This window comes from Garra rufa, chromosome 22, assembly GCF_049309525.1.
Source record: "Garra rufa chromosome 22, GarRuf1.0, whole genome shotgun sequence".
Taxonomy (NCBI): Eukaryota; Metazoa; Chordata; class Actinopteri; order Cypriniformes; family Cyprinidae; genus Garra; species Garra rufa.
Window position 1 is genome coordinate 29,859,602 of NC_133382.1, and position 11,890 is coordinate 29,871,491.

The window sequence follows — 11,890 nt, forward strand, 5'->3', positions numbered from 1 at the left end:
TTTGAGGTTAAAAAGTATATAAATTAAAAAAAAAAATCTAAGAAAATAACTGATTGTTTTGCTAGATAAAACCCTTGTTCCTCAGCTGGGATTGTGTAGAGCTTTTTAAAGTTACACTGAAACTGAAATCCGTTGAGCACCATTGAAGTCCACTATATGAAGAAAAATCCTGGAATGTTTCCCTCAAAAAACGTAATTTCTTTGCGACTCAAGAAGGAAATGAAGATCTCAGATGACATTGAGGTGAGAAATTATCAGGATTTTTTTTTTTAATTGGACTATTCCTTTAACTCACTGTCCTACTGCCATTTTTCTTTTTTGATACAATCTATTTTTGTCATGTATCCATTTACTAGCATAGTTGCACTGCAACATTCAAAATAAAATAAAAAAAGTAATTTCTCTTAACTATTAATTATGCAAGAGCTAATTAGTTTCAGTTTAAATTTAATTGTTAAAACAAGTTTACATCTGAATTCTATAGTAAGGATGGATGTTTTAGAGCAGGATTGATCGCCACGTTAGTTTACCTCATCATGTTTCAGATGATCCACTGCTTAAAGTGCATTTACAGATGGACACCAGCTGGACTGAACTGAAAATACAGCACAAATCCTGTGCTAATAGGATCTGCACTGTCTTGCTGGAGTAAACAGTACAGTCATTTAGAATTTTCACTGCCTTTTCCTTTTTTTTTTTACTAGCTACTATAATTTCAGGCCATTCAGTTCACTCAATAATTTAAAGGAATAGTTCACTTCCAGACTAAGGCCCAATTCTATTTTCTACCCCTTCACCTACCCCTCGCCCTTCCAACAAAGTGGAAAGGGGAAGGGCTAAAATATTTCCCCTAAGAAATGGGACACCACTACAACACTGTTATACGTCATCATACGTTGTCGCTAGTTCCTAATGTTACGTCAGAGGACATGCGCCGATGTTTATTACACATTGCAAGATGTCAAAAATGTGGTCATGTTGCAAAAAGTACATGGCCGTAAGCAAAACAAACAACACGTTATCACATGTGCGGCAAATTGCTAATCAGTGTAGTGGTGCCGGGAGAAATGGGTATATGCTTCATTTGTGAATTTTGTTTTGAACTTTCTATTTGAACGCATTAGTTTACTGGATCCTTGGACAAAAATGTTTACAGGGGTTCACTGGATTAAGAAAAAAATCTGCTTCTTTTTATTTGTAAGGTATCGTTTTAATTATTATGTACTGATTTAAATTACTGGTGCGGGAGACGGAGCGGGCGCAGGTGCATTAGGCGCAATTATCAAATACATTTCAAAGCAAGCCGGCGCCACGGTCCTGACTGCATCATCACTGCCTTTATTGGGTGTTTTTAGCAAATATTTACATTTATTCACATGACCGGATGTGGTGGACTGCCATGATTTTGGCTAATGCAGGACACTACTGAATAATCCGCATCAGAGGGGATTTAAAAAGTGGAAGTGTGTATACAACGTATACCTGCGTTCACCCTCCACTACACCACTGTTGCAAATTGCCGTGCCACTGGTCTTTCATGTTTCTAACATGCTGTCAAGTTTATGTGACATAAAAATATAGTTTGTAATATCGTGCAATCAGTGCTATCTGCTAGCAAACTTTAGCGATTTTTTTGCAAACGTTTATTTACAAAACAACACCATAAACACAAACACAAGATTGAAGGTAATATACATATAATGAAACATTGTCATGAAAATCCTTATTAAAGGCAAAAATTACTTAAATTTATGAGTCTGCTTGTTCGAGTGAGCAGCCATGTTGGAAATTTCTCTTCGCCCTTCGTTTGAAGTGCGGTCCTGAAAAATCTTCGTTTGGAGGGCTATCTGGCCCTTCCCCTTACCCCTCCAACCAAAAGAGAAATGAGACACCCCTACCCCTTCACGTGAACGCGCCAAACGGAGGGGTAGGGCTAAGTGTAGGGGTAAGGGGCAGAATTGGGATTGAGCCTAAATCGTGTTAATTTACTCACCTCTGTGTCATCCAAGATGTTAATGTCATTTCTTCTGTTGAAAAGAAATTAAGTTTGAAGAAATATTTTCTCCATATAGAGAACTTCAATGGTGCCCAATGGGTTAAAGGTCCAAATGCAGTTTTAAAGCGCTCTGCATGATCCCAGCTGAGAAATAAGGGTCTGAACTAGCAAAAATGACCACAGAGTTCAGTAGATAAGACCCTTTTTCCTCAGCTGGGATCGTTTAGAGTCTTTTGAAGCTGCAATTTGGAACAAGCCATTGGGCACTATTGAAGTCCACTCGATGGAGAAAAATCATACAAATGGAAATGTTTTCCTCAAAAACCCTTCTTTTTGTTTTTCAACTGAAGACAGACAATGATCATCTTAAATGACATAGGGTTGAGTAAATTATCATGATCGAATCATGACAGCTTGAAGTTTAAAAAGGATGGAAAAGACAACAGTCCTGAAAACACAAACACCATAGAAATGAGTCAAGGTCAAGTGGAGAGGGAAGGATGTATTTATTTCTAAAGTGATTCACAAATTCTGTACGGCTACAAGACTTAAGGCACAACCAAAAACAGCTCAAGTGTCTTTAAAACGTAGTAGAAGAGGGTCCCTACTTACACACTGCTGGTGAAAGACAAAATGAGGTAAAGTTTAGAAGGGTTTCATCCATACCACCATTTTCATAAATCTTGTAGTACTATTTTGGTTTTCCACAAAAAAATAAAAAGCAGTCAGTGAATGAGCTAAAAAAAAAAATAAAATGATACACAACCAACATGTCACAAGTATAAGCTGTGGTCCTCTCCTGGTTGATTCAGTTGGTCTGAAAACACTGACTTTTAGATGAATAAAATACAAATAAATATGAAGTGCAGCTGACATCAACACTTCAAGATAAATACTGAATCTATATAAGAAAGTGGAAACAAAATTGCAAAAAACAAACTCACTATAAAAATATGTAACAGAGCATTGTCCTTCAACCATTATATGTACTTATATGTAAAACGTTCCACAAAAATACAATCTTTTCTGAACTCTGTGCATTCAAGAATGTGTTCAATTTAAAAAGACTAACTAAGATCCTCATTGTCAGCTCCATTTGTTTGAAAAACAGGACTGAAATACAATAAGGTGCTCTCCCAGGACCAGTTTAAAAATGATAAAAGATACTACTGTATGAACCAACAATCCACATTAGCAAACACTGAATGCCACGAAGAAGCAAGTTGGTTATATTCAGTATAATGCTGGTGACCTGCTCTGATGTGGAGTGTTTACTGGCCAAAACTCTGGTGCCACAGTATAAATGGAATCCATTTTTGTAACAAAAACATATCCAGACATATCTGCCAACATACACGGCAGTGATTGGCCTAAAATGGCTGAATCTGAAGTGCAGAGCAGGTCTGAAAGCGGTCCTCTGCAACCACACTTGAAGCGCGATACAAAAAGCATACACTACAACATCAAACGCATATCCGTGAGTCCTACAAGGGAAGCTCTGTCATACATATTGTTCTATCTTCACAGAGAGGATTCAGGTTCTACAATCACACCGTTTGCTTCAGACACCTTTTTGGAAGCATTCTCCACCTCTATCGAGTCCACCCCTGTGCTTTCAGGCTCTTCAATTTTTTTATCATCAGATTTTGTTGTAGTTTCTGGTTCGATGGGTTGCTTCATTCCGTTTTCACCACCTACATTGTCTTGGTCGTCCTTTGGTGCTTTGTTGAGCTCCTCCATCTCAGTCTCGGTAATGGCCATCTCCATCTTGGCTGGAGGGTCAGGCTGTTGGGGCTTTGTTTTGATGAAGAGCATGTTACAGATGGCGAGCACAAGAGCCGAGAGGACCACCTCACACCCGGCCAGCAGGAAGACATACATGTAATTCTTTGTGGCGTCCAGAAGACGACCTGTGAAATGAAACAACCAGGAAAAACTACTTTACCTACATGGATTGGCCAGTTGTGCTGGTGGCCCTGACAGGTCACCAGAGCAAAAATGTTCATGACCTACAAGCAGCAGCTGTCATTGTTGAGACAGTCCATTTGTACTTTGTTTAGGGGTCTAAACCAAACTCAGTCCTGGAGGGCCAGTGTCCTAGAGAGTTTAGCTCCAGCTTGCCTCAACACACCTGTCTGGAAGTTTCTATAGTAGTAAACATTGGAAGTTGATCAATAAAGTTTAAAAGTTGTCCTAAGACAAGAACGGGCATCGTTTTGGTTTTAGGACAACTTCGATGAAAGGTTTTGATCCACTTTTAATGTGGACTACTGTAGTGTGCCTAGTAAGACCTTGATTAGATGGTTCAAGTGTGTTCAAATGGGGTTGGAGCTAAACTTTGCAGGACATTGGCCCTCCAGGAGCAAGGTAGAATAGCAATCCAAATAAGGAGAAACCATATGGTCTTGTACAAACAATGTACAAATTGTAGGGGAACATAAAGGGCCACCTGCATTCTAACAATATTTGTTTTTGACCATTTGCAAAGTGCTTTCTTTGGTATGAAATACTAGACTAAAGGAAATACTTTAATCGTGTAAATTTGTTTTAGTGGATTTATTGCTTATCTTATGATTTCTATTTTAAAGATGAGTTCACTTGCAGAATAAATTCTTATTTAATCCTTTAACAGCACAGAATAAAGAAAACTGCAGCACTGACCTGCTCCAGGTGGTCCCACCAACACAGCAAAGGATTCAACCAACAGCACCAAGCCGATGGCACTGGAGAACTTCTCTGTCCCCACGATGGCCATCAACACTTCAAACTGCAAGGCTCCGACCATGCCATAGGAGATACCGAAAAAGATGCAGAACACCACGAGAGATGGATAGTCTTTGGCTAAGGAGCCAACGATATCAGTGGTGCCATTGAAGATCATGGCGAAACTGAAGAGGTAAACACATCGTGGTCGAACCCACTTGAGCCCAGCAATGATACCGCATGTTGGCCTGGCAAAGATATCGATGAACCCCAGTATAGTAAGCAGCAGGGCAGACTTGGTGTCCTCATTGCCCAGTTCCTTGGCATAGCTTACAACAAACACAGGAGGCACAAAAAGACCTAGCACCATAATGGCCGCAGCCACCGTGTAAATCAAAAAGCCACGATCTTTAAAGACAGTAAAGTCCAGAAGCTTGGGCTTAGGTTTGGTTTCGGTGTCCTTTTCTTCCACCTCGTTGGTTTTTTTCGGTGCCATCAAGGGCCTCATGAGGGCTCCACATGCACAGCAGTTCAGTAGAATGCCTCCAAGGATGAGGAAGCCTCCACGCCAACCATACTTGTATTGAAGAACCTGACCAAGAGGAGACAAACAGCACAGAGCCACGGGACTTCCAGCTGCGGCCAACCCATTGGCCAAGGGCCTTTTCTCACTGAAATATCTGTTTAGCATGATGAGGGATGGCTGGAAGTTCAGAGCAAGACCCAAACCTGGGAACATCATATTTGAGGATGTAAATACATTGAAATTTTCAGAAATTTCATAATCAATCCCAAAAGTGCTTACCTGTTATGACTCCTATGCTGAGATAGATGTGGATAATGTTGGTTGCAAAGGATGCCATAATCATGCCTAGCGAGGCAAAAAGGCCCCCGACCATCATCACAGGGCGACAGCCGAAACGGTTCACTAGGATGCTGCATATAGGCCCTGCAACAAGCAAACTATTGTTAGTGTGCTGAATCACAAGATGCCATCAATTGGCCATATTGGTGGCACTGAATGCAAACAATGAAACTGAACCGAACAAAATTTGCATATTTTGCTGATGAAAATGGTCGATTACAGACATGTTTTGGGCTGTACTAATTGGTCAAACTGGGAAAACATTTGAGTACTATAGTACTAGCCAAAAATTAACAAATCAAGGAAGAGAGTAAAAAAAATAAATAAATAACCTGTCTGAGCCAAATTGAACCAAGAATTCTTGACAACAATCGTGTTTGTTCTTATAATTTCCGGTCAGGTAGGTGAATAATTAGGCTGATGTCTTAATACTACTTGTACGCATCTTTACCACCCATTTACTTTAATTCGTCAAAATATTATGCCCTTTCCTGCTTACTAAGTCCTTCTCTATATGATTTAGTAGCTTCTACACATTTTTTAGTGGTTTAGACAGCATAAATTAGCACCCTCTATTGGCCTTTTTTCCTCTAAATGTGCCACAGACTCCCTAGAGCCCCCTTGTGAACCCCCATCCCAGTGTTGCCAAATCTATGATTTTCCAGCGGGATTGGACTACCTTAACACCATTGCTACGGGTTGTTTTTCAGTGTCCGCAGGTTGAATCCATCTCAATTTGATATTTATCCCCCGTAATGCAAATTTTACCAGGGAAACCCCACCAAAAAAAACCTTTGATCAGCAATTCGGTGGGTTTTGTGAAAACCTGGCAACCCTGCCCCATCCATCCCTTCTGCTGTCAACATCTGTACCTGAGCCATAAAGCATTGCAAGTAATATGGAGGAGATCCAAGCGGTGTCACTGTAGCCCACTCCAAACTCCCGGATAAGTTCTTTGAAGAAGACGCTGACCGCTTTGGGAAACGCATAGGAGAAACCAGTGATGACGAAGCAGCCAAAGAGGACAGCCCAACCCCATCCTCCATCAGGTGCCTTGATCCCACTGTCACCGGTGTCGACAACAGCTCCACCCATGATGCTTTGTACAGGTCAGGTCTCAACTGCAACAAAAAGTGAATCAGAAAGAGCTTTATTGCCTAGTATGCTTGCGCATACAAGGAATATGTTTCAGTGTTATTAACTTCCAGTAGACTGAGACAACAACGCACAGACAATAAAAATAAGATAAGAAAAATAAAAAAGAAACAGTGTCATAAAACTTGTGTCATTGATGATGCTCAATTCAGCAGGAAAGTAAGAATTCTTGACCTGATTGGTCACAACATATTGCTTATAGATAGAGCCAAACACAAGCCTCATATAGCTTGTTTACTGAAGATCCCTGTACAGCAAGATCTGTTCCGTCTGCCTGGCACACTAGATTAACACCCTCCCTCATTCATGTTCCTGCCAAAAGCCACTCTTGTAATTGGGTACGTGTTTAATGTACTACTCACCACCTAGCATCACAAATGACAACTTTTAAACATCATAAGCACTTTTTATTTTAGATCACAGAGTCAGTTATGTGGCTTCTAACCCAGAGTTTCCCTAATCCTGATCCTTGAACACTTCCTTTTCTCCTGTCCCTTATTTTACACACCTAATTCAGTTCATCACCACTCAACTAACGATCTGATGAGTTGAATCACAGGTGTTAAATGCGGCAGAAATCCAAAATGTGTAATGTGGGGGTGCTCCAGGAGCAGGATTAGCTAACACCTCTGTAACCTACTATGCAATGCGTGAACTGTTGTGCCCTTTCAAATGTCTCTCAACAGGAGGAGCTACCCAACTTCCTGAAGTAGTATGTCATATTGCTTGTGATTTATTTATTCCTCATTTCTAGCAATTTAAATACACACACACACAACTTGAGTTGAACATAATGTGACGGTAACATGGCATTCAGCACATACTGCTATAAAAAGCCATGGTAGAATGGTCACCCTTCTTATATTGACCTTCTTGAAGGGCAATACTGCTCCATGAGTCATTAAACTAAAGAGAATGATCAATGAATGCAATACATACTCTTTTAAAAGTAGATAATGGACACCTGGTTTCCTGTAGACATAACATTTAAATCAATATGTGAACGCTGAAACTAGTCATCTGAATGCCAAACAACACTAATATGGTATTGTATACTTTATACATATAAAAAAAAAAAAAAACAAGTGTCAGTTTAACCACTTAAGTATTACCACTAAAACAACACAAGACATTCTTAATGTAAGTGGTGTAAACATTTACATTTTAAGACCTTACTATTAGTCACACGCAAGTAAACAGAAAAAGAGGTTGCTCAACATGTTACACACTGGGAATTAATTGATCAACATTTATGTAGAAGAGCTGTGTTAAGTAAGAGAAAGTCATGCAACCAAAGTACAAACAACCTACCTTGCTCAAGGTTCCTGAAAACTGATTCTCTCTTACTGTTCTGAGCCTCCCACATATCTACCTCATCTAGGGGGTGGGAGCTGAGGGGCACACCTCTGTACCCTACCAGCCTAAATTAAGACCCTGACATTTCTCCATGTGGTACTGATCGCAATAACCAGAATCTACTCCTATAGAGTAACATATGTTGTGTTTATCATCATTTTATGTAGACTTTTAAACAGAATGTGAGTTGGGATTCATATTATGTTTGCTATGTAGGGTTAGGATTTATTTTAGAAAGGCCATTGAATTGTTTCTTTGAAACAGGTCACAGCTGGCTCTGGGTGTTTTTTAATTATGGATGCTTCTTGTCACGTTCATCCTAATTAGCCAAACAGCTGATTCTAATCTGTCAGTTGCAATGCAATGACAAGAAGATTACTGATATTTTTCTCTTTTCTTCGATTTTAAAACATGTTATCAGTGTATATCCTATACATAGGTCTGTGTGTGAGTAGCTCTCCTATTTTATTTATTTTTTTTTATGATTGGATATAGTGATAAGGATAAGCCTGAGAAGGGAATTAAGGCAGATTTACATTATATATATCTTCATCCTCTGGCCTTCCTTCCTCCTCCACAAAACTCTACATAGGTTATTGGTTCTTAATATATCACAATGATTCATATTATGAACTTGGTACTTGATGCGCCGAAAACTAGATTTGCGCGCGCGTGTGTGTACCTGGTATTTATCACGTTCGGAACAGTTGTATACATATAAAAACTACATTATGGAATAAATTCCAAAAAAGTGTGCTTAATCATAGAAAAATGGTGTTCGATAGTGACATTCTTTACAATTACACATACTTTTTTCATACTTTTGAATATATTTACCTCAATGTGTTGGAGAGAGGAACATAAATATTTCCTGATCATAAATGTAGGGGTGTAGTTAAAAATCAGTCTGTTTTCAATCACTGTTTCAGTAGAAAAATGGCAGACACATTTTTTTACATATAGGCTACTTTCATAATTTATAAAGAAAATATAACTTCACTTTAAAAAAAAATCAAAAATATATTTTTAAAAATAACAATCAAATAAAATGCAAATATTATTTTCATATCATATTCATAAATAGAAATTTAGGGGTTAGGGTTTGGCACAGCCACCTCCCAATTGCAAGTACCCACTAAATGATGATTATATATACTGTATATAACGCTTACTGGGTTTCAATAGATAATAAAGGGATCTTGGTAAACATCTAAGTTTGAATACTGTAATCTGTTTGTCTTTTTTTTTTTATCGTTGTGGGACAGCAGTTTGGACCAATGCTGTAGAATGACTCATATATCTATATATACATATATATCTATTATACATAACCTTGAAAGATTGTGCCCATAAAATTTTCTATCGATACCTCTTTATAAAACCCTGTAGGAAGTAAAATTCGTACACTTAAAAGTTACAAGAATTAATATTTCATTCTGTGCCTAAATATTTGCATGAACAGCATCTGATGCACCGGCGCTATGGTCTACGTGCTAAACGTGACTTTTTACTCTCTCTCCTCCACCAATAAGCGCTGACACTACCACATGGGTGTAAATCCACATCTATACCATCCTTAAGTAGCAATTTTCTCATTTATAACAACTGAAGCACTATAGTAGCCACAACTACTCGACGATTACATTACATGCTCTAAAGAATATCAGGGTCGTATCGTATCATACATGACAATTGTATCGGTATGTGGATAATTCACGATATATAGTTATTCAAATGTTTATATTCATAACACAGTGTGTATTTTCAATTATAAATAGACAAAAGAATACTCTCTGATTCTGAACAGAAACCTGTTACTTTTCATCAATCTCCATAGCAGCCCATCGGCAGCATCCCCCATCCTGACGACACAAGCACGCTTAGCATGCGCAAAATCACCCAATCATTTTCTCAGAACACATGTTGACATATTTAAAGGCAGCATTGTTCTTTTACATACCTTAACGATGCTCTGTGATTAAGATTGTTCACTGATGATACCCTCCTGACACCAGGACCATCACGTTCGCATGGCACACATCTTTGGAAGAGGCATTGAATGGGACCCGCTCATATGACTGTGGTGCTGATCTGACTGTAGCCTGTTCTGTCACCAATGAAACACTTGAGTCATACTGACGTGCAGCCAATGATGCGGCTGTGTGTGTGTGAGGGCACTACGTGCGTTTCCCCACCGCTCTCTTCTCTCTCTATCATCCCTATTCAAACCATGTGCTCAGGGGATTTAAAGGGGATTTACGGACCGTCCCTCCATATATGAAGCATCAGCTTTGTTTCTCATTAGCTGGGTGCTGAACAAAAATATTATTTCGCATTCATAGTGACACAGGTAAAACTGAAGAGTTGCAAAACAGGGTGATGACACTTCCTTGCAATTCAGCAATTCGTCAACAACTCAAAACACTTTTTTAGATAGTGTACAGAGCTCTGGATAGTGAATGAGTTTAAAACACAGACAGATTTTACCAAAAAAAATAAATAAATAAAGAGGAACATTTTGTTTCCTCAGGAAGTTGTAGCATCTATCTTTAAAATACTAAAAATGATTTACATGCTACATTCTTGTTAATAAATAACAGAAAATGTATAATTTAAACCAAGAACTGATACAAATAAGAACGTGACAGCAGGCAGGTAGAAACCACGTGAATCAGGTGTCTTATTTCCCCTTGCGTCATTCGCTTTTGTACAGTTTTGTAAGCCACAGGAAAAGTTGTGTCACAGGTTTAACAAAAATACAGATGAAGAGGCAAAACTGTTTCAACTTGTCGTTTCCTTCTGGCAGGCAGGTACACAATGTACACACTATGACAGACTTGTCAGGGTAAAACGTTCTTATTTGTCAGAAGTAAAACTTTAAGTTTATGTAACTTAACCAAAAATACAATACAAAATAAAGAATTTTACATTACTTATTTATAACTACTTATCTCTTTTCAAACAAAATTCGCGGAAGCGTGTAATAATTTTACGATTAGCGTGATGCTTTTATAGCGGGGAATAATAGACACGCCAGAAATAGGGTTTAATGAGATGTGAACTCATAATTTCCTTCCTTCAAAGTAAGCAAATGACGCTCAGTTGTAAAAAGGAACTTGTGCCTGAGTTGAACCAACTAGATTCATCCGGCAGACCATAGAAACGGATGTTACTGCAGACGCCGTTTGTTTCCATGGCATCACTGATAGCTGGCGTTGAGCTAAACTTATGCTAGTTAGCTTAGCTGACCTAAATGTTGAATGCAAACTATTTTAGACATATTTAGCCACTTCCCTACGGAGTAGCTGCTGTGTATTTTGAGTTTTACACAAACAATATTCGCTGTGCAAGCTAACCCGACGAAAATACTTGCCTCTTCATTAATGTTTGAGCTGGCGTACACATGAAGGTGCGTAACGTTAATGTTTTATTGAATTAAATAGTCGAAAATAACTTTTTTTTGTGAAGTTCTGCTCATAAGGATTTATGTTCTTCTTGTAGCTGAACTTTCACGTCTGTTTCATTCTTTGGATACAACTTAAGCTAACGTTACATGCCACTATTAGGCCAGGTGTTTTAACCACATGTATGGCTTTATATGATGTGTAGGGTTTCGTCTAGCATGTTTACTTACAGTTGAAGTCAAAAGTTTACATACACCCTGTTAATTATTTTACCAAAATAGGAGAGAGCATGTTGATGCATGTTATTTTTTATTTAGTACTGACCTGAAAAAGATATTTCACACATAAAAGATGTTTACATATAGTCCACCAGAGAAAATAATAGTTGGATTTATAAAAATGACCCTGTTC

General features: G+C 38.5%; 1 protein-coding gene across 1 annotated transcript; it reads right to left on the reverse strand.

Annotated features, from left to right (window-relative positions):
* Positions 1-2,485: 2,485 nt before the first annotated feature.
* On the reverse strand, positions 2,486-10,191 carry slc16a3b (solute carrier family 16 member 3b). The gene is made up of 5 exons (XM_073828328.1): positions 10,036-10,191; positions 6,437-6,685; positions 5,505-5,648; positions 4,658-5,428; positions 2,486-3,906 (listed from the first exon to the last, which is right to left on the reverse strand). Exons 2-5 carry the CDS (start codon positions 6,657-6,659, stop codon positions 3,518-3,520), a joined length of 1,527 nt encoding a protein of 508 aa, XP_073684429.1. The 5' UTR covers positions 6,660-6,685; positions 10,036-10,191; the 3' UTR covers positions 2,486-3,517.
* Between the last annotated feature and the right edge of the window lie 1,699 nt (positions 10,192-11,890).

Excerpts from the sequence above, each read along its gene's own strand:
- slc16a3b (XM_073828328.1), bottom strand. The coding sequence starts at position 6,659 with ATGGGTGGAGCTGTTGTCGACACCGGTGACAGTGGGATCAAGGCACCT. Across the intron at positions 5,649-6,436 it reads TGCAATGCTTTATGGCTCAG|GGCCTATATGCAGCATCCTA; the intron begins GTACAGATGTTG and ends TGCTTGTTGCAG. Across the intron at positions 5,429-5,504 it reads CAGCATAGGAGTCATAACAG|GTTTGGGTCTTGCTCTGAAC; the intron begins GTAAGCACTTTT and ends TGATGTTCCCAG.